The sequence below is a fragment of the Somniosus microcephalus genome, chromosome 30 (genome assembly GCF_052327205.1).
Source record: "Somniosus microcephalus isolate GS21.2 chromosome 30, FLI_Smic_1.0, whole genome shotgun sequence".
NCBI classification, from domain to species: Eukaryota; Metazoa; Chordata; class Chondrichthyes; order Squaliformes; family Somniosidae; genus Somniosus; species Somniosus microcephalus.
The window spans coordinates 41,379,208-41,403,041 of NC_141016.1; the positions used below are offsets into that span (position 1 = coordinate 41,379,208).

At 45.5% G+C, this 23,834-nt stretch overlaps 1 protein-coding gene across 1 annotated transcript in view; it reads left to right on the forward strand.

Annotated features, from left to right (window-relative positions):
• The window catches only part of LOC147098167 (uncharacterized), a 109,980-nt gene extending 102,420 nt beyond the window's left edge, over nt 1-7,560 (forward strand). Inside the window, exon 16 of the mRNA XM_085971367.1 lies at nt 1,906-7,560. Within this exon, the coding sequence (XP_085827493.1) occupies nt 1,906-2,148 (243 nt within the window). The 3' untranslated portion in view covers nt 2,149-7,560. The remainder of the gene's footprint in view (nt 1-1,905) is intronic.
• Nucleotides 7,561-23,834: the final 16,274 nt, after the last annotated feature.

The following is a 23,834-nucleotide window of genomic DNA, read 5'->3' on the forward strand; positions in this document are numbered from 1 at the left end:
AAAAAGGAGGGAGAGAGAAAACAGGGAACTACAGACCGGTTAGCCTAACATCAGTAGTAGGGAAAATGCTAGAGTCTATTATAAAGGATGTGATAACAGGCCACTTAAAAAATATCAACGGGATTAGACAAAGTCAACATGGATTTATGAAAGGGAAATAGTGTTTGACAAACCTACTGGAGATTTTTGAGGATGTAACTAGTAGAATAGATAAGGGAGAACCAGTGGATGTGGTGTATCTGGATTTTCAGAAGGCCTTTGATAAAATCCCACATAAGAGGTTAGTATGCAAAATTAAAGCACATGGGATTGGGGGTAATATACTGGCATGGATTGAAAATTGGTTAACAGACAGGAAACAGAGAGTAGGGATAAATGGGTCTTTTTCGGGGTGGCAGGCGGTGACTAGTGGGGTACCGCAGGGATCAGTGCTTGGGCCCCAGCTATTCACAATATATATCAATGATTTGGATGAGGGATGCAATATTTCAAAGTTTGCTGACGACACAAAACTAGGTGGGATTGTGAGTTGTGAGGAGGATGCAAAGAAGCTTCAAGACGATTTAGACAAGTTGAGTGAGTGGCCAAATACATGGCAGATGCAGTATAACGTGGATAAATGTGAAGTTATCCACTTCGGTAGGAAAAACAGAAAGGCAGAGTATTATTTAAATGGTGATAGATTGGGAAATGTTGATGTGCAAAGGGACCTGGGTGTCCTTGCACACACGTCACTGAAAGCAAACATGCAGGTGCAGCAAGCAGTTAGGAAGGCAAATGGTATGTTGGCCTTCATTGCAAGAGGATTTGAGTACAGGAGCAAGGATGTCTTACTACAGTTATACAGGGCCTTGGTGAGACCACACCTGGGGTTCTGTGTGCAGTTTTGGTCTCCTTACCCAAGAAAGGATATACTTGCCATAGAGGGAGTGCAGCGAAGGTTCACCAGACTGATTCCTGGGATGGCAGGATTGTCGTATGAGGAGAGATTGGGTCGACTAGGTCTGTATTCACTAGAGTTTAGACTAGTGAATGAGAGGGGATCTCATTGAAACGTATAAAATTCTGACAGGGCTAGACAGACTGGATGCAGGGAGGATGTTTCCCCTGGTTGGGGGGGTCTAGAACCAGGGATCGCAGTCTCAGGATACGGGGTAGGACATTTAGGACTGAGATGAGGAGAAATTTCTTCACAGAGGGTGGTGAACCTGTGGAATTCTCGACCACAGAAGGCTGTGGAGGCCAAATCTGAATATATTTAAGAAGGAGATAGATAGATTTCTAGACACAAAAGGCATCAAGGGGTATGGGGAGAGAGCGTGAATATGGTATTGAAATAGAGGATCAGCCATGATCATAGTGAATGGTAGCGCAGGCTCGAAGGGCCGAATGGCCTACTCCTACTCCTATTTTTCTATGTTTCTATGTATTGGAGCAGTGAAAGGTGCAAGGTGTGAGGAGATGTCTGGTATTGGAAAAGTGGAAGAGGGGCGAGGAGATAATCTGGTACTGGAGCAGTGGAAGGTGTAAGAGTGAAGAGAAGTCTGGTATTGGAAAAGTGGAAGAGGGGCGAGGAGATAATCTGGTACTGGAGCAGTGGAAGGTGTAAGAGTGAAGAGAAGTCTGGTATTGGAAAAGTGGAAGAGGGGCGAGGAGATAATCTGGTACTGGAGCAGTGGAAGGTGTAAGAGTGAAGAGAAGTCTAGTCTTTCTATTCTTCCATAATCTTGAGGCTTTTAAACTGCTGCTTGGCATCAGCTGACTACAACATCCTTACTTACCTCATCGCCTCTCCTACTTTTATCAACCTGGGTGATTTGTTGCGCTGGGGCCTTGACCCTTTCACCTGGGTTTCTCACTAAAACACTGTGCTGCCAGTTTTCAAATCCTTTTTACTGTTTGCAGAAATGCCGAATTGAAACTTATGTGAAACTTCTAAAAGTGAAGCTGAAAGGAGCCACCGATGACCTGGACAAGCTGGAAGCTCAGCTCTTTGACACCATGGAAGGAGAAAGCAGTACCTTAAAGAAATCGCACTCCAGTCCGTCGCTCAACCTGGAACTGCCGGTTGTCAAAGTGAAGAGAAACGTGTCAGAGCGGAGAACCTACAGGAAAATTATTCCAAGCAGGCACAGAAAATTAATATGAAAATAATTAGAAACAAATATTTGAAGGTCAAATATTTGATTAAAAAACTGAGTGGGGCTGTGGAAACCTGCCCCTGGTAACCAAGTATATGAAGGAAATCAAGAAAAATAGGCTGGAAAATATTCGGCAAAATATTAGGGAACAACATGGGAGGGCAGGTCCTTTATTTTTGTATTTTCAATGTGAAGTTTAAATTTGTTTTATAACTTATAACTTTTATTGAAGCACTTCTTGCTGTTTATGTATGTGGCTTCTTGGCTCAGTCGCATTGCAAGACATCAAATGAAGCTTCTTCACGCTGTCGGACCGCAATGGATCCTCTGAGGCTCCCTCACACACTGTTCCACGATGGCCTACTGGATCAAAGCACCGCTTGGTGTAGCATTGAAGCCACTGATTCCTGATCTGTGCTGAGTGAGTTAAGGCACCAAATTGACCCGAGCCAAGTTTCCAGCTACTGATCGCTAGCCGCTGACTTCTGCTGAAAAATGTACGTTTGTCTGCACCCTTCGGATGAGACGTTAAACCATGGCCCGTCTGCCCTGCAGTGTCCTGGGCCAACATTCCTCCTTCAAACAACATCAACAAAAACAGACTTGTTGTATACAAAGAGCTTTGGGACATTTCTGATATGCTGATAGGGTGAGAAGTAGGGCGGGAGGAGGTTCGTGTGGAACATAAACTCCGGCATGGACTGGTTGGGCCGAATGGCCTGTTTCTGTGCTGTAAATTCCAACTACCTGTAATTCTATTTGGGGACATACGGTGAAGTTTGCATGGAGCTTGACTGTGATGCCCTCCAAGTTAGACAGTCCAGGCTCATACACAAAGAAAGGTAACTGCTGGTTGAACTGTACTCCAGAGAGGAGTCAATGCCTTCAGGCACGAAGGGCAGAAAAGGGAAGAAAAACTAAATTAATACAAGAACTGCCCAGAAAAGTCAAGCAGACGTTCACAAATAAGGAAGCCTCTAGACTGCAGTGTCAAACAGCAGAGAGCTCTACCCAAAAATATTAAAACATGTACTGTATATAAATTGGCTCTATTTTTAAAAAGAATACAATTGCTGCCTCCACCACGATTAAATAATTTAAGGATCATCCCTATCACCATTAGTTGAATGGAAAAGGGACCATGAGGTTACGAAGCAACACAGAGGGGTTGTGCATTTCCCTCGCTAGGGATTTAGATGCAGCTTTCAGTTATATGGTTCCTCTTTGAGATGTGTGTATTTTACCAGAGGCTGGGCAGCACAGATAGCACAGCTCAAGACAATGCGGGTAACTCTGACTTTGCAGGATACTGTAAAACGGGCTTGATGAGTTGCCAGCCCGTTTTACATCTCATTGACTTCAATGGAAACAAAAATGGGAAGAGATGTAAAACAGGCTGCTGATTCGCTGTCACCTGTTTTTACACTGTCGCACAAAGTCAAAATGACCCCAATCTATGGAGTTGGCATATTTTGTTCACACTTTTCTCCCCTCCTGAAGGCATTGACTCCTTGCTGCGGGCTGGAACCAGAGGCCATTGTGGTCCATATGACTCTACTACTCAGTGAATAAGCTCACTGAGCCATCAGGGAAGCCTCGTGTGTGAGAGTTTTTGAAAGTGAAGTACACACAGACAACAAGCTATGCAAAGGATTAATTTTTAAAAGGCGCAGTGTTAGCAGTTCCTGGCAACAATGGGGATTGATGGAGTCACTAAAGACCCGTGATGATATTCGGATCAATCTTTTAACCCTCTCCAAGAACACTGCAGCTGATTCAGGGATCTGTTGCTACTCCTCTGAGCTGACTATGGTACAGCTTTGGACGCTGGGGTCTGATTCCAATGACTCTCAAGCTCTCTCAGTAGAACGCAGAGCCTTTTACACAAGTCCAGCATTAGCAATGACGAGATGTGTTTAAGACTTAGGAGCTGCAGTGCTGGCACTTCCCACACCAGGATCCATAGTATTTAGCAGGCTCCATTCGGGTGGTCCCTCACGTCTAACCTCAGCAATAGTGTACAAAGCTGTGACTAAAGGTAACGATGGAGTGAATGTGTGGGCTTGAATCATGCTTTAACTGTATTCAGGAGGGGTTTTTTCAAAGCTAGAAGTGGAATTATTTGTGATAAACTAGTTTAACTGCAGAATTGTTAAAAGTCCTTCAAGAAAAGAGGAAAAGACCTTTTCGAGCTAAGAAAGCCTGTACCTTTCTCCAGATCAACCCCACCTGTCCACCTTCCAAAATGTTATCCCTGCCAATGATTGCGCAGCTAGATGTTGAGGCTGCTCTGTCACAGGGACTGCAGTCTGATACAGAGTGGCTGCAGGTATCCCCTGGACACTGACTGCACTGAGAAGGGTTCCCTCCCTCAATTATTGCCAATGAAAGACGTTTGCCGAGCCCAAGCTGCGATTGCACTATGAGTGGAATGCTTCATGCTGCTTTTTTTAAGGTCTAGATTTGCTGACAGATGGTCAACATATGCTTCTTTCAGTTCTTTGGTCTGTTTGCACATTTTACAGACGTTTTTCAGTTTCATTGTTTTTGATTAAACAATTTGGATGAAAATCCAAGGAGTTTGAATCTCAGGTATGGATACATTTTCACACTGAATAATCATATATCAAATTCTAAATCAACTTCAGACCCAATTCTAGAAGGGCCTAGGAAGGGGATTTACATTTCTAGTAGAGATAAAGAAAAATTCTGAGAACACTGGAAATATGCAGCAGGTCCTCAGCACGTGAAAGAGAAATAAAACAGGTTAACGTTTCAGTTGCAGATTCCTTATCAGAGTGTATCAGCGGAGAACTGATGAAGGGCATCACCCAAAATGTTAACCTGCCTTTTCGCTCTCAGATGTTCATGGGCCTGTTGTGCGTCTCCAGTATTTCCTGCTTTTATTTCATCTGGTGATTGAATTGTCAGTGCTCTAAACTTAAGCTTGCAATTCAGTCAGAGATGGCAGAGGTGAATAGCACAGAGGACGAGTCAGTAAATAATTATAATTATAAAGGACCAGAAGCTGCACACGTTCAGGAGGAGCTTTCAACTTTTCCAAAGAGGGTAATAATGAAGAGAGGCCACACAAAGCCAAACTGCACTAGTGTTGTCGCTTATTTAGTGTCTTGGTATCAATATACTTTTGAAGAAGAAAAAATTACAATTAAGCCAATATGCTTCTTGTGTGAGAGTCTTCAAATTGCTCTCCAGTGACAGGCTCTGTAACCACCAGTACATCACCCCAGTCTTAAACTACTGCTACTAATTGCATACTCCACCACCAGTGCATGTGCAACGTTTTTGGCCTTTTCTGCCTTGTGTCTAGTGTCAGGGAGCCTAAATTGGGATTATTTAGGTCCTGCACAACTGCATGAGTCCAAATGGTTCGTGGTCAGCTTCAGGGTCTATGTCAATCTGAAGGAAACCTTGATTGAGATGCCTGTAGGGCTCTTTTCATGTTAAAGTTCTCATGTGACCGTGTGATATGCCCAAATAAATGCAGTCACTGGGTTGATGGTTGATGGTTTTGGAGACAGTGGGTTGTGCTGTGCGCCTTCAGATGGCCCAGTTCCTGACATAGTTTTACCAACAGACTCCAAGAGGGGAATTTTAACCCCCAAAAACAGGTGGGTTTGGGTCGGGTGTGCTGTGAAATTTTTTTTAAATCTCAAGCCCGAAGTCAACCCACCCACTTCTAGCTTTACAATTCTCAATTACATTTGGCTAATTATTTTTTTCTGTAAAAAGATAGCAACAATTTTCACAGCACTGGTGTTTTCACGTGGAATTGAGTTTCATGGGTCCCTGCCACAATCCCAGCTGGGGAGGGATCGCAGGCATGCAGGTCATTCCCACTAAAGGAGGGTGAAGCCATAAGTGAGCGATTGCCCTCACACTCCTGCTGACTGCTCGGGGCAACAATAGCTGAGCCCTGGAAACACCGTGTCCAGCAATCCTTATGGCAGAGCAGTAAAACACACAAGAGTAATAACTGAACAACTGCAGAAATGTGGGACTGCCCAAATAAGCCATAATCGTCTCTTCCAGTACTGCATATTCTAGAAATTTAGCAAAATGTTCCCAATCCCAGGAGAAGTGATGAGTTTGAACAAAGATTCAGCTTATTTAGCTTTGGACATTGGTTGGTCCAAACTTTGGATTCAACAAATGATTGTTACAATTGTGTTGTGTGTGTCAGAACGGTGGCAATTCTTACTTGCACTCTTTAGAATAGTGACTGGACAGACACATGACCTCATGAGTATGAGATTCATTCACAAACCAATCACCACCACATGGCTGGTCCCTCAGGGAGTGAAAGAATCAAAACTTTGTTTTATTATAGCACTCTCACCTGTGACTATGGGGGATACATTCTGTTCCTCTGCTTTCCTCTTCTTATCCAAATAAGTGTCGAAATTCAAATACTGTCAATGAACATGGGCAGTCCCAAGCTCTGCCACATTGGTTTCACCCCATGGTTAATACCACCCATGTTTCAGTATATAAAAACAAGAGCCAGAAATTACTGTTAGTAATAGTAGTGAACAGGTGCTTAGCACATTTTTTTCCTTTGCTATTTTAACGCAGGCATTAACCTGTTTAGTTTCACGGGTTTATCGCCGTTAGTAAGCATTTTTAGGATCAGAGAAAGGCCATTCACCCGAACAATTTTGTCTCATCCCATATGAGTTGTCTGACAGAAAGAAGGTGAAAATAAAGTTTCCTCAAGGCCATGCACTTCTGAACTTTTACTTAATGAAAAAATGGGCAAAGTTTTAAAACTGATTGAAAGTGCAGATGTCACCACATACAGAGGAACCTCAAAACCGGTTCTTGCAGAATGGAGCCACTAGAGGGCAGCCTCTGCCTTTATGTCTGATTGGAAGATGCCAGCCTTTAAATACAAATACAAATATAAATAGGAAAACTGGAAATCTGAAATAGGAACAGAAAATGCTGGAAATACGCCAGAGAAAAGGGCAGGTTAACATTTCACATACAGACCCTTCATCAGAATTGGAAACTGATTTCTAGTTCTGAGGAAAAGTCTACTGCGAAATGTTAACTTGTCAATTCTCTACAGACCGGCTGTGCATTTACAGCATGTTCTTCTTTCGTTACATAGATGTGCAACTCAGGTTATGAGATGATGAATATATAATACTGAGTATACAATATACAGGCAAGAATATAGCTGAAATATTGAATACGTCTAAAAGGTCTATTTTTCTGTTAAATGCAAAGTAATTGTGTGTGCCATTTCAGTAAAAATTAATTTGTTTGTATAATTTGTGCCGTACAGTATTATAATATGGGAACAGGAGTTCTTTAACAAGATGTCGATATAATAATTGTTTTTTTTCAACCCTTTTGTAGATTATAGTTGTTGAATAAATTGAAATGTTTTGTATATTTGTTTCATGCTTTTCATAAAAAGACTGGCGTATTTTTTGTGTTCAGTTTAGGCTCTGGCCAACAACCATGGAAAATTCACCTTTTCTCAGCACACCTCACTTCCACCATTATAAAATAAACTGGGGCTTTCATCGTCACCCAGTGGCGGACAGCAGTTGTGTGAACACTACATGCTGTCCAAGAGGCTACTAGTAGGGGATCCACATCTCACATGCAGTGAGTGGTGAGGACGAGATTACCCTCAGTGCTTGGGATGGGGTACAGGTTTCTGTCAAACTGGCAAAGCCGCTGCTTTTGTTGGTTTGGGAGTCTTAGAACATAAGAACATAAGAAATAAGAGCAGGAGTCGGCCATACGGCCCCTCGAGCCTGCTCCACCATTCAATAAGATTGTGGCTGATCTTCGACCTCAACTCCACTTTCCCGCCCGATCTCCATATCCCATGATTCCCCTAGAGTCCAAAAATCTATCGATCTCAGCCTTGAATATACTCAACGACTCAGCATCCACAGCCCTCTGGGGCAGAGAATTCCGAAGATTCACCACCCTCTGAATGAAGAAATTCCTTCTCACCTCAGCCTTAAATGGCCGCCCCTTATCCTGAGACTATACCCCCTAGTTCTAGACACTCCAGCCAGGAGAAACAACCTCTCAGCGTTCAACCTGTCAATCCCCTTCAGAATCTTGTATGTTTCAATGAGATGTGAATTTCAATTTCTTGTGCCGATGTCGCTTTTCTCGATGATGCGGTTTAATGTCAGGTTTCCGTGGTTGAAACGGGGCAGTCGAGAGGTATGGGAAGAGGCAAGGCCGTCGGAACGCAGCATTGAAATCTGACGGCTGGAAGATTTGAACCCTGTCCCTGCTGATGTCCAGATTCTGTTTCCCAGGTGACAGGCGTGTCATCTTTTTATTTATTCGTTCATGGGATGTGGGCGTCGCTGGCAAGGCCAGCATTTATTGCCCATCCCTAATTGCCCTTGTCTCACTCCTCACCAAAAGAAGCCAGACTTTCTGCCCTAGCTATCTCCTGTTTGAGACAGCGGCGTTACTAACGTTTTATTGAAGTTCTCGATATTTCTCTTTCTGCGCTGATGGGATGTAAATAAATCCCTAAACACACAATGAGGTGGCTGATGGGCCACAGGGTAGGGGAGAGGTGGGGTGCAGGGTGGCACTGAGTACGACTGATTTAAAGATTAAAATTCACTGTCTGGGAATATTCCTGCTACAAATGATGTCTGCAGTAGAGGCACCTGATACAATCGATTTTATTTTAAAAGTACACAGAACTGGAGTCTCACAGCCCTGAGGATAACACATCAGCTGTGTTTTTATTTAAATCATTACGTTAAATGGCTGAAGTGATGCTAAGGGTGAGTTTAAGTTGCCCTCAACTCCACTCCTTGTTTCAGATTTGAAAATCGGGCACAGGTAGCGATTGGTCCGTCCCAGGAATAATTTATAGTCGCCTAGAAATGATTGTGTGGGTGAACATTTAACGTGTTTATATGACATTCCTGTGCCCCCTATTTTAGCTAAGACATTAACCTGCTTTAAAAAATGTTAACGACTTGTTAAAATAACAGTCAGTGGAATGTCATACAAATACAATTGTATTCATCCCCTTATATAGGCAACAACAATTTCTAGCTTACTAATCACTCTTGATTGTAACAGGGCAGTAATCAAACTGGCCATCTGACAACAGGTCACAGCTTCAGACAGACCAATGAGATAATTTGGGCCCGGCATTCCTCTTTATAACAGAAAATGACTGAGATGAAGAGAGAAATTCCTGTTAGAGATGTTTTAACAAGTTGTCAGCCCCTTTTACTTTTTCTATAGTAACATCCATTTCTAACAGGTAGCTGACATTTGCAATTTTTGAGAATGCAATTTCATTAGTGGGTAATTAGTTACGGAAAAGAACAGACACAATAGAAAAACATCTAGAAACTGAAAATATAATAAGAGTAGTCAGTACGGATTCCAAAAGGGAAGGTTCATGCTTGACCAACCTTACTGAATTCTTTGAAGAAGTTACAGAAAGGGTAGATAAGGGTAATGCAGTCGACGTTATATATTTGGATTTCCAAAAAGCCTTCGATAAGCTCCCGCATCGTAGACTCATGACTAAGTGTGGTCCAACCAATGTTGTAGTCAGGGGACAAGTAGCAGAATGGATAGCAAGCTGGCTACAAAACAGGAAATAGAGAGATGGGGTTAAAGGTAGTTACTCAGATAGGCAAATGGTGGGAAGTGGTGTTCCACAAGGATCGGTGCTGGGACCACTGTTCAGTATTTACATAAATGATTTGGACTCTGGAATCGGAAGTACAATTTCAAAATTTGCCAATGACATCAAATTGAGGGTGTAATTAATACCAAGGACTGTGACAAAATAAAGGGAGGCATTAATAAACTTGCAGAATGGGCATGTAATTGGCAAATGAATTGCAATATAGTGAAGTGTACAGTGGTATATTTTGGTATGAAGAATAAGGAGGCCACATACTCCTTGGAAAATCAGTGTCTGAATGGGGTAGAGGAGCAGAGGGATCGGAGGGTACAGATACACAAATCACTGAAAGTAGCAACGCAGGTTAATAAGGCCATTAAAAAAAAAGCAAACAAAGCACTGGTGCTCATTTCTAGAGGGATAGAATTGAAAAGCAGAGAAGTTATGTTAAACTTGTATAGAACCTTGGTTGGACCACACTTGGAATACTGTGAACAGGTCATATTTATGCTAATATATATGTACAAATGTATGTTGAAATGTTTAAGTGTCCGAATCCAAATTGTACACTCTCGGGAGCCGCAAGCCTACATTTCGTTGTACTGCACTTGTGCACTAACAATGACAATAAAAGTTGATTTGATTTGATTTGATTTGATATAGAGGCACAGGAAAAGGTGCAAAAAAGATTTACTAGAATGATACCAGAACAGAGAGGTTATACCTATCAGGAAAGATTGAACGGGCTGGGGCTCTTTTCTCTAGAAAAGAGAAGACTGAGAGGTGACCTAATAGAGGTCTTTAAGATAATGAAAGGGTTTGATAGGGTAGACGTAGAGAAGATGTTACCACTTGCAATGGGGAGACCACAACCTAGGGCCATCAATATAAGATAGTCACTAATAAATCTAGGATTCTATGAAATCCAATAGGGAATTCAGGAGAAACTTCTTTAACCAGAGAGTAGTTAGAATGTGGAATTCATCACCACAGGGAGTGGTTGAGGCGAATAGCAGAGATGCATTTAAGGGGAAGCTGGAAAAACACGTGAGGGAGAAAGGAATAGAAGGATATGTTGATGGGGTTAGATGAAGAAGGGTGGGAGGAGGCTCGTGTGGAGCATAAACACCGGCAAGCGCCTGTTGGGCCGAATGGCCTGTTTCTGTGCTATAAATACTCTGTAATACATGGGCCCAGATATTGCGGTTGTTTTTTTTTATTCATTGATGGGATGTGGGTGTCACTGGCTGGCTAGGCCTGCATTTAGTGCCCATCCCTAATTGCCCTTGAGAAGATGGTGGTGAGCCGCCTTCTTGAACCGCTGCAGTCCATATGGTGTAGGTACACCCACAATGCTGTTAGGAAGGGAGTTCCAGGATTTTGGCCCAGCGACAGTGAAGGAACGGCGATACAGGTCCAAGTCAGGATGGTGTGTGGCTTGGAGGGGAACTTGTAGGTGGTGATGTTCCCATGCGTCTGCTGCCCTTGTCCTTCTAAGTGGTGGAGGTCGCGGGTTTGGAAGGTGCTGTTGAAGGAGCTTTGGCGAGTTGCTGCAGTGCATCTTGTAGATGGTACACACTGCAGCCACAGTTCGCCGGTGGTGGAGGGAGTGAATGTTAAAGGTGGTGGATGGAGTGCCAATCAAGCGGGCTGCTTTATCCTGAATGGTGTCGAGCTTCTTGAGTGTTGTTGGAGCTGCACTCATCCAGGCAAGTGGAGAGTATTCCATCACACTCCTGACTTGTGCCTTGTCGATCGTGGAAAGGCTTTGGGGAGTCAGGAGTTGAGACACTCGCTGCAGAATTCCCAGCCTCTGGCCTGCTCTTGCAGCCACAGCATTTATATGGCTGGTCCAGTTCAGTTTCTGATCAATGGTAACCCCCAGGATGTTGATAGTGGGGGATTCAGCGATGGTAATGCCATTGAATGTCAAGGGGAGATGGTTAGAGTCTCGCTTGTTGGAGATGGTCATTGCCTGGCACTTGTGTGGTGCGAATGTTACTTGCCACTTGTCAGCCCAAGTCTGAATGTTGTCCAGGTCTTGCTGCATATGGACACGGACTGTGTCAGTATCTGACAAGTCTCGAATGGTGCTGAACAGTGTGCAATCATCAGCGAACATCCCCACATCTGACCTTATGATGGAGGGAAGGTCATTGATGAAACAGCTGAAGATGGTTGGGCCTAGGACACTGCCCTGAGGAACTCCTGCAGTGATGTCATGTGATTGAGATGAATGACCTCCAACAACCACAGCCAACTTCCTTTGTGCTAGGTATGATTCCAACCAATGGAGAGTTTTCCCCTTGATTCCCATTGACTTCAGTTTTGCTAGGGCTCCTGGATGCCACACTCGATCAAATGCTGCCTTGATGTCAAGGGCAGTCACTCTCCCCTCACCTCTTGAGTTCAGCTCTTTTGTCCATGTTTGGACCAAGGCTGTAATGAGGTCAGGAGCTGAGTGGCCCTGGCGGAACCCAAACTGGGCGTCAGTTAGCAGGTTATTGCTGAGTAAGTGCCGCTTGATAGCACTGTCGACGACACCTTCCATCACTTTGCTGATGATTGAGAGTACACTGATGGGACGGTAATTGGCCGGGTCGGATTTGTCCTGCTTTTTGTAGACAGGACATACTTGGGCAATTTTCCACATTGCCGGGTAGATGCCAGTGTTGTAGCTGTACTGGAACAGCTTGGCTATGGGCGCAGCTAGTTCTGGAGCACAAGTCTTCAGTACTATTGCCGGAATGTTGTCAGGGCCCATAGCCTTTGCAGTATCCAGTGTCTTCAGCCGTTTCTTGACATCACGTGGAGTGAATTGAATGGGCTGAAGACTGGCATCTGTGATGCTGTGGACCTCAGAAGGAGGCCGAGATGGATCATCCTGTTGTATCCGTGTGTTAATGGAGACACGGAATGCAGGAGTTGGTTTAACAGGTGTTTACTGAACAAAGTCTGGAGGTGAACTAAAAAATAAAAGACACTATACAGGCTTATATACCCGAGTGGTCACTACCGGTATTACAGTACACAGGGGCTCTTAAAGGTACATACACTACAATTCCTCCCCTTTTAGATAATTAGTACATAACATTTTAAGTAATCATTAATTAACATGTTTACAAGAACAATAATCTACACATTTGCTGCAGTTAATCAATTATAAGTCAGTCTCTCTGGAGGCTTCCTGACTCGGTCCGGATAACGCCTCGGTGGTGTAGTAGTTTTCGGTGGTGTAGTAGGTTCTTTTGGCAAGGTCGATTCGGCTTGAATGCCAGTGTCGGGTTCATCTGGTTCCAGTATCACCGGATCGGAGGTAGATACTATGGGTATCTCTGCTTCATCATTAGACGTATAGAGTTGTGGTGTAGGTTGTCCCTTTTCGGATGACTCTATGATCTGGTCCGCATGGCGCCTTATTATGCTTTCACCAATGTCCACGGTATACATCAGCGGTCCTAGTCGTGTGCAAATAGTTCCAGGCTGCCATTTCTCGGTACGGTAGTCCCGGGCCAAAACTTGTTGACCTATCTGGAAGATAGAATGGCCTTCCATTCATGCCTTGAAATTGCCGGTTCTCTACGTCCCTTCTGATGTTTGGCTTGATCAAATCCAGCCGGCATCTTAGTCTTCTATTGAAAAACATCATGGCGAGAGTTTGGTTTGTAACCACATGTGTTGCATTCCTGTACGCGAACAAGAAGTTATCTACCTTATGTTGTAGATTTATGTCTTCATTACCCATGGCCTTTATGGCCTTCTTGAAGGTCTGGACAAACCTTTCAGCTAATCCATTGGTGGCGGGATGGTATGGGGCGGACGTGTAGTGCTTAACCCCATTGTTTTTTAAGAACTTTTTGTTCAGTTATAAGGTGCCAGCCCCCCACCCCGCCCAGTGTTTTATTCCTTCCTCTGAATTCTTAGGACACAAATTGCGGTCCATTATCAGAACAGATCTGTTCAGGCAGCCCATTCCTGGCAAATATGGTCCTTAATACTGTGATGGTTTTTTCCGTGGTGGTGGTGGACATCTTTATTACCTCCGGCCACTTGGAGTGTGCATCAACCGCGATTAAGAACATTGAGCCCATAAATAGACCAGCAAAGTCGATATGTACCCTTTGCCATGGAGATGAGGGCCACTCCCATGGATGTAGAGGGGCTTGTGGTGGGGCGTTTTGGACCTTCTGGCATCCTAGACAGCTCTTGGTCATTTCTTCGATGTCTCCATCGATACCTGGCCACCACACAAACGCTCTGGCTAGGTTCTTCATTTTCACTCCACCCAGATGCCCCTCGTGAAGCTCCTTTAGCACTTTATCCTGGAGTTTGGGTGGAATCACCACTCTGGATCCACACATCAAGGTTCCTCAGCACACTGACAGCTGTTCTCTTCTTTGCGAGAATGCTGGCAACAGTGGTTCGCCATGTGCTGGCCATCCCTTCACCGTTAAATCGTAGACTCGTGAGAGAGTCGGGTCATTTCTCGTTTCCTTTTCAATGGTAGAATTTGTTACTGGTAGACATTCCACTATGGTTGAGTGGAACATCTCCACTGGGTCCACTGTAGGTGACTCTTCTACCGTTGGCAACGGTAGGCGCGATAAACCGTCAGCATTCCCATGCTGTTTTGATCCTTTGTATTCTATGTCATATTGGTGTGCCCCTAGGAAAAGGGACCACCTCTGTAGCCTTTGCGCTGTCATAATAGGAACGCCCTTTTTAGGGTTGAATATGGAGACGAGGGGTTGATGGTCAGTCAACAAGGTAAATTTTTGTCCGTGTAGGTAATGGTTGAATTTCTTCACTCCCCACACCAGGCTGAGTGCTTCCCTGTTGATCTGGGCATAGTTACGCTCAGCTGAGTTCAATGAGCGTGACGCAAAAGCTATCGGCCGCTCCGAGCCATCAGGGAATCTATGCGATAATACCGCTCCTACGCCGTAAGGGGATGCATCGCACGCCAGTCTGATTGGCAGTGATGGGTTGTAATAAGCCAACACTTCCTTGGACGTGATCAAGCCTTTGCATTTATGGAAGGCACGTTTAGAGTCTTCGCTCCATTTCCAAATTACTCCCGTTTGTAGCAGTGCGTTAAGAGGGTGCAGAACAGTTGACAAGTTCGGTAAAAATTTATGATCGTAATTTATCAATCCCAGGAACGACCTTAATTGTGAGACATTTTCAGGTGCTGCGGCTTTTATGACTGCTTCAATTTTTTCAGGTGACTTATGCAACCCTTCTTCGTTAATTATATGGCCACAATGATATTTGTTTCTGGAAAAATTCGCACTTGGGGCGATTTGCTCGTAGGCCCCGTTCACTCAGCCTAGTGAGCACCTGCTCCAAATTGGCAAGGTGCTCATTGTCGTTTTCTCCTGTTACAAGGATGTCGTCTAGGTAGCATTGAGTCCCCGGAATCCCTTGCAGGACTTGCTCCATAGCTCTTTGCCAGATAGCTGGAGCTGATGCTACTCCGAAAACCAGTCGATTGTACTGGTACAGGCCTTTGTGTGTGTTTATCGTGAGATACTTTTTAGAGGCCTCCTCAACCTCCATCTGTAGATATGCCTGTGCCAAGTCAATTTTGGTGAAACGTTTCCCTCCGGATAGTGAGGCGAAAATATCTTCTATCCTCGGAAGAGGATACTGTATCGTGTGAAGGGTTTACAGTCACCTTGAAGTCCCCACAGATGCGAATTTTTCTCTTTTCTTCAGATTTATCATTATTCAACGTTTTCTTCATGACCAGGACGATGGGTGTTGCCCACTCGGTCCAGTCTACCTTGGATAACACGCCTGCTTTTTCCAAATTCTCCAGCTCTGCCTCGACTGCTGGACGAATTGCGTATGGCACCGGCCTTGCCTTAAAAAACTTGGGAATTGCTGCATCTTCCACTTTTATTGAGGCGGTGACGCCTTTCAAGGTTCCTAGTTCCTGTTTAAAAGACATCTTGGCTAACGCCAAAGAAGTGTTTCATCGTTCAGGTATGACATCATCATCATTTTTTTTCTTACTGGTCACCGTCAGTGCCTGAATGGAGTGCCAGTCTAAACATATCTTCCTGATCCATTCACGTCCCAACAACGGTGGACCACCATCTTGCAGAACGTATAAATGCAACTTCTGTATTTCCTTGCCGTTGTATACAACAGGCACCCTTATTTTCCCTCTGAGGTATACTTTCTGCCCCGTATATGTCTTCAAGATAATGGATGTGTCTTTCAAAGGTATATGCGGAAATAGCCGCTCATAATCCCGTCGACTTATGACGGTCAGAGCTGATCCTGTATCTAGCTCCATTTTAACTGGGGACCCCGCTATCGTGAGGGTAACCCAAATGGTCTGGTAATCTTCTTTGGCAATTACATTATGTAATTTGAGACAGCTTAGTCTCTTGTTTCCGGAGTCGCTATCGCTCTTCTGGTCTTCGGAGCTACTGTCCGTCATCATTTGTACCTTTCTGTACTTTTCCTTATTGATTTTTTTTCTGTCAGTGGATTTTTTGTTTCCAGATCGGCATACACGTGCAATGTGTCCCATCTTTCCGCATTGCCTGCATGCTTTGTCCTTGAACCAGCAGTCCCTCTGGTCATGGGTGGATCTGCCACAGCGATAACATCTCTCGAAACCTCATGTCATTTCATGGGTGCCGAAGTCCTGTGGCTTTTGCTGTATCTCTGCAGCTCCTCTTGCTGCTGCTTCGTATGATACAGCCACACTGAAAGCCTTGTCCAGTGTCAAATCTTTCTCAGAAAGTAGCCTTTTCTGTGTTCCTTCACTTAGGAGACCGCAGAGGAATTTGTCTCGTAGAGAATCTGCCAGTCCTGCCCCGAATTGGCAGTGCTTTGACAGCTTTCTTAATTCGGTGAGGTAATCAGCGTTACTTTCATTCTTGTGTTGATTCCTCCTGAAGAATTTGAATCGTTCCGCTATCAGCAGCGGTGTTGGGTTTAAGTGCTCCTGTAGGGTATCAACAATCTCCTTAAAATTCTTGTCCATCGGTTTGGCTGGAGTGATTAAGTTTCGTAACAGCCCGTATGTCCTTGCGCCCATCAGATTTAGAAGTACCGATGCCTTTTTATCATCCTCTACTTCATTCGCTGTGCAATATACCTCCACTCTTTCCACATATGTGGTCCAATCCTCGATATCACTATCGAAAGCAGTAATATTGCCAGTCTTAGGCATCCTGAAAATCAAAAATGGCGCCTCCCGTGCTTTCCTTTCTTCCCTGCCGAGAAAAAAATGGCGTCTCCCGCCGCTGCCGCTGCTGACAACGTTGTTCTCCGCGGTTTTTATTTACACAGATATTTTTAATAGTTGGAGACTCGTTCCCGCCGGACTCTCTGGGACTTTTCCCTCCCTCTACTCGGTCCAAACGCCGACCTGCTTTGCAGCGCCTGCCGTCTCCCGAGTGCTCCACCCTACGTCTCTGTTTCCCTCCGCCTTCCGACTCGCTGCTCGGCCCCCGCTGCAGAGCCACCCGATCGAGCCCCAGCCCGCCGCCAAAGAAGGATTAGTGCAGTACCTGCGACCAGCCCGGCTAGCTGGTGAAATCACAGTTTGTTTTTTTTTGTTTTTTTTCTTCGACTTTCGTCTGAGGAATCGATCTCCTTGAGGTGCTGCCGAATTGCAGGTAAGTCCGTTTCCAATTCGTCGCCACTGTTGTATCCGTGTGTTAATGGAGACACGGAATGCAGGAGTTGGTTTAACAGGTGTTCACTGAACAAAGTCTGGAGGTGAACTAAAAGATACAAGACGCTATACAGGCTTATATACCCGAGTGGTCACTACCGGTATTACAGTACACAGGGGCCCTTAAAGGTACATACACTACACATCCACTCGGCACTTCTGGCTGAAGATAGTTGCAAATGCTTCAGCCTTGTCTTTTGCACTCACGTGCTGGGCTCCACCATCATTGAGGATGGGGATTGTAATGTATATACCTTTAAGGGGGGAACTATGTTTTACAGCTCATGTATACTGCAGTACCGGCAGTAACCACACCTGTATATCGCACTGAGTAGTAATCTGTACAGATCGGTTGCAGTATGAGCCACGTTGAGTAAACACCTGTTGTACCGTTCTCCGCAGTCTGTGTCTTATTATACACGGACGCAACATTGGCGACGAGGCAGGTTCGAACCTACCTGCAACTCTGCATCACCTCCCAGGGATTCGTACCTGGAGATCAGTGGATTGGAGGTCAAGGCCAGAGACTCGGGCGTCGACCACGGGCAACCACCCAGTCATCCAGCAGAGACTCGAGAATTGCAGGGGAGGCTGTCGAGAGCCAGGCTTGGCTTTCCAGTCGAGGTGGTCCAGCGAAACGGGCTGGCAACAGGTAGTGTGCAGACCCTTCTCGGACAGCGGCGGGCTAGAGCCCGACCGAGCGGCACAGCAAAGGGCCAAGCAGCGTCGACGGGGGAGAGAGAGAGAGGGCAGAGCGCACAGGGCACAGCCGGTGTTCAGGGGCCGAGCAGCGTCGGAGAGAGGGAGAGAGACGCGCAGAAACCCGTGAGGCGTCACCATCGCCACGAGGACCGCCGAGAGCGGCGTTGGCAGCAGCGCAGGAGAAGCACGCGAAACCTACAGGGCGCCGCCATTGCCACGAGAACCGCCGGGAGCGGCGTTGGCAGCAGCGGAGGAGGAAGGAAAGCGCGGGAGATGCCATTTTAAGCCATTGGGAGACGCCATTTTAAACCACACCCAAAATGCCGAAGAGTGGCAGTATCACCGCATTTGACAATGAAGTTGAAGATTGGACTACATATGTCGAACGAATAGAGGTGTACTGCAAGGCAAATGAGGTGTCAGATGACAAGAAAGCGTCGGGATTGTTAAATTTAATGGGTGCAAAGACGTATGGTTTATTACGAAATCTAGTAACCCCAATGAAGCTAATGGAAAAGAGTTTTGAAGACATAGTAACGATACTAAAGGAACATTTAAACCCCACACCGCTGCTGATAGCAGAAAGATTCAAGTTTCACAAACGGAACCAGCATAAGGATGAAAGCAATGCTGATTATTTAACAGAACTGCGCAAACTATCAAAACACTGCCAGTTTGGAGCGGGACTGGCAGATACCTTAAGGGACAAGTTTGTGTGTGGGCTTCAAAGTGAAGGAACCCAGAAACGGCTTTTATCTGAAAAGGACCTTACGCTGGAAAAGGCTTTCAGCATTGCGGTATCATATGAAGCAGCAGCACAGGGCGCTGCAGAGATACAACAGAGACCGCAAGAATATGGCACAAACGAAATGTCATATGGAACAGAGAAGTGCTATCGTTGCGGCAGAACAACACACGACCAGAATGATTGCTGGTTCAAAGACAAAGTGTGCAGATAGTGTGGAAAAGTAGGACACATAGCACGAGTCTGCAGGTCGGGAAAGAAAACCAGCAATAAGAAACCTACCAAAGGAAAGTACAAGAAGGTACATAAGATGACGGAGAATAGTTCAGACGAACAAAAGAGTGATAACGACTCCGAAAGCAGGGAACTGAGTTGTCTGAAACTACATAATGTGATCACAACGGAGGATCACCGAACCATTTGGGTCACTCTCAAGTTAGCAGGAGTCCAGGTAAAGATGGAATTGGACACAGGATCAGCCCTAACAGTCATAAACCGACGGGACTACGAGCGGCTATTCTCACACATACCCTTGAGAGACACAAAAATTATTTTGAAGACGTACACGGGGCAAAACGTCTACCCCAAAGGAAAAATAAGGGTGACCGTTATATATAACGGTAAGGAAACACCAAAACTAGACCTGTATGTATTGCAAGATGGAGGACCACCATTACTGGGACGTGAATGGATCCGGAAAATACAACTGGATTGGCATTCCATACAGGCACTGACTGGCTGACAAAAAGGATGACGACGTCACACCTGGGCGACTGTCAAAGATCCTAACTGACGTGAAAGAAGTGTTCCAGCAAGGACTCGGAACACTAAAAGGCATGACAGCGACGATTAAAATTGAAGAAAACGCAAGCCCAAAATTTTTTAAGGCCAGACCAGTACCTTATACGATCCGTCCAGCCGTCGAAGCAGAGCTGGAGAGTCTGGAACGTTCAGGTGTACTGTCCAAGGTAGACTGGAGCGAGTGGGCTACACCCATCGTCCCTGTGATGAAAAAGTCGTTGAGCAGCACGCCTGGGGAACCAAGGAAGGTTCGCATCTGTGGGGACTTTAAGGTAACAGTGAACCCGGTCCTTCACACCGTACAATATCCACTTCCACGGATTGAAGATATTTTCACCTCGCTATCTGGAGGGAAACGCTTCACTAAGATTGATCTGGCCCAGACGTATCTGCAAATGGAGGTAGAAGAAGCATCAAAAAAATACCTCACAATCAACACCCATAAAGGTCTCTACCAATACAACCGGCTGGTATTCGGGGTAGCATCATCTCCGGCTATTTGGCAAAGGGCAATGGAACAAGTCCTGCAAGGGATCCCAGGGACCCAGTGTTATTTGGACGACATCCTGGTCAGGGGCGAAAATGACAGTGATCACCTTGCCAACCTGGAGCAGGTGCTCACTAGATTGCAGGAATATGGGCTCCGAGCTAACCGCCCCAAATGCGAGTTTTTTAGAAAACAGATCTCGTATTGTGGCCACATTATCGATAAAGAGGGGTTACATAAGTCCCCAGAGAAGACTGAGGCAGTAGTCAAGGCTCCAGCACCGGAAAATGTGTCACAACTGAGGTCGTTCCTCGGGCTGGTAAACTACTAGCATAAGTTCTTGCCAAATTTGTCTACAATACTACACCCACTGAACACCCTACTGCAAACTGGGGTGCCATGGAAGTGGAGTGACGAATGTAGACGAGCTTTCCAGAAGAGCAAAACACTAATCACATCGAAAGAGGTATTGGCCCATTACAACCCAGCATTACCAATTCGGTTGGCATGTGATGCGTCACCCTACGGCATTGGAGCGGTGCTGTCGCACAAATTCTCGGACGGCTCAGAGAGGCCAATAGCCTTCGCATCACGATCACTAACCTCAGCCGAGTGTACCTATGCCCAGATTGACAGGGAGGCCCTCAGCCTAGTGTGGGGAGTGAAAAAGTTCAATCACTATCTGCACGGGCAGAAATTCACCTTGCTGACTGATCACCAGCCTCTTGTCTCCATTTTTAATCCGAAGAAGGGCGTTCCGGTGATGACTGCACAACGACTACAAAGATGGTCACTTTTTCTAGGGGCGCACCACTATGAGATTGAATATAAGGGCACAAAACAGCATGGAAATGTTGATGGGCTATCACGCCTGCCACTGCCTACTGCGGAGGAAGCACCAGCAGTGGATCCTGCCGAAATATTCCATTCGACTATAGTTGAATACCTACCGGTAACTAACGCTTGTATCGAAAAGGAATCCCAAAATGACCCGACACTGTCTCGGGTATATGATTTGACGGTGAAGGGATGGCCAGCACATGGCGACTCACTGTTGCCAGCATTCTCGACAAGGAGAGAACAGCTGTCAGTGTGCCGGGGGACCTTGATGTGTGGATCCCGAGTGGTAATTCCACCCAAGTTAAGGGATAGAGTGCTCAATGAGCTTCATGAGGGTCATCTGGGAGGGGTAAAAATGAAAAGCCTAGCCAGGGCTTATGTGTGGTGGCTGGGAATCGATAAACAAATCGAGGACCTGACCAAGAGCTGCTCAGGATGCCAGAAAGTCCAAAATGCACCACCACAGGCCCCTCTACACCCATGGGAGTGGCCCTCATCTCCATGGCAACGGGTGCATATTGATTTTGCTGGTCCATTCATGGACTCAATGTTTTTAATAGCCGTGGATGCGCACTCGAAATGGCCTGAGGTCATCAAAATGTCCTCCACCACCACGGAGAAAACTATTGCAGTCCTACGGACCATTTTTGCCAGGAATGGCTTGCCAGAACAGATTTGCTCCGACAACGGACCACAGTTTGTGTCCGAAGAGTTCCGGAGGTTCTTGAAAAAGGATGGGGTAAGGCATTACACATCCGCCCCGTATCATCCAGCCACAAATGGATTGGCTGAGAGGTTCGTACAAACCTTTAAGAAGGCAATAAAGGCTATGTACAATGACAACATTCCGCTGCAGCACAAGGTGGACAATTTCCTGTTCGCCTCCCGGAATGCGACACATGCAGTCACCAACCAGGCCCCAGCCATGATGTTCTTTAACCGAAGGTTAAGATCTCGCCTGGATTTGCTCAGACCAAACGTACAAAGAGATGTTGAGAGTAAGCAATTTCAGCACATCCAGGAGAAGCCAACAAGGAGCTTCAATGTAGGGCAACCAGTCTTGGCCCGCGACTACCGAACAGAAAAATGGCAGCCAGGAACGATATGCACACGGCAGGGCCCACTAATGTACACAGTGGACGTTGGGGAGAGCATCGTGAGACGCCATGCTGACCAGATCCTAGAGTCACAGGAACAAGTCAACCCCATGCCTCGCCCATACGTACCTGGTGATGAACCCGATGTACAGGTCGCATCTACCCCAGAAACAGTAGCATCGGAAGCTGATGAACCAACCGACGACAGGGGGCCAGAATCGCCTCCGCACCAAGATCAAGACACTCGGGAAAGGCGCTATCCAGAAAGGATCAGGAAGCCTCCCCAAAGACTGAATATATAAATAGACTACTTTCAGCTAATGTTGCATGTTAAAAGTGTTAATTGTAATTAGTTTGATATTTAATTGTTAAATGAGTGTTATGGTACTGTTAATCTAAAAGGGGAGGAATTGTAATGTACATACCTTTAAGGGGGGAACTATGTTTAACAGCTCATGTAAACTGCAGTACCGGCAGTGACCACACCTGTATGAGTAGTAATCCGTACAGATCAGTTGCAGTGTGAGCCACGTTGAGTAAACACCTGTTGTACCGTTCTCCGCAGTCTGTGTCTTATTATACACGGACGCAACAGGGATATTTTTGGAGCCTCCTCCTCCTGTTTCTGCGCTAGAAATACTTTGGAATACATGGGCCCGGGTATTGCGGTTGTTTCTGTGCTATAAATACTCTGTAATACATGGGTACGGATATTGCGGTTGTTTCTGTGCTAGAAATACTCTGTAATACACGGGCCCGGATATTGCGGTTGTTTCTGTGCTAGAAATACTCTGTAATACACGGGCCCGGGTATTGTGGTTGTTTCTGTGCTAGAAATACTGTGTAATAAAGGGGCCGCATATAGCGGTTGTTCCTGTGCTAGAAATACTCTGTAATACACGGGCCCGGATATTGCGGTTGTTTCTGTGCTAGAAATACTGTGTAATATATGGGCCCGGATATTGCGGTTGTTTCCGTGCTAGAAATACTCTGTAATACACGGGCACGGATATTGCGGTTGTTTCTGTGTTAGAAATACTCTGTAATACATGGGCCCGGGTATTGCGGTTGTTTCTGTGCTAGAAATACTCTGTAATACACGGGCACGGATATTGCGGTTGTTTCTGTGTTAGAAATACTCTGTAATACATGGGCCCGGGTATTGCGGTTGTTTCTGTGCTAGAAATACTCTGTAATACACGGGCACGGATATTGCGGTTGTTGCTGTGCTAGAAATACTGTGTAATACATGGGCCCGGATATTGCGGTTGTTTCAGTGCTAGAAATACTGTGTAATACATAGGCCCGGATATTGCGGTTGTTTCTGTGTTAGAAATACTCTGTAATAAATGGGCCCGGGTATTGCGGTTGTTTCTGTGCTAGAAATACTGTGTAATACACAGGCCCGGATATTGCGGTTGTTTCTGTGCTAGAAATACTCTGTAATACATGGGCCCGGGTATTGCGGTTTTTTCTGTGCTAGAAATACTCTGTAATACATGGGCCTGGGTATTGCGGTTGTTTCTGTGCTAGAAATACTGTGTAATACACGGGCCCGGGTATTGCGGTTGTTTCTGTGCTAGAAATACTGTGTAATACATGGGCCCGGATATTGCGGTTGTTTCTGTGTTAGAAATACTGTGTAATACATGGGCC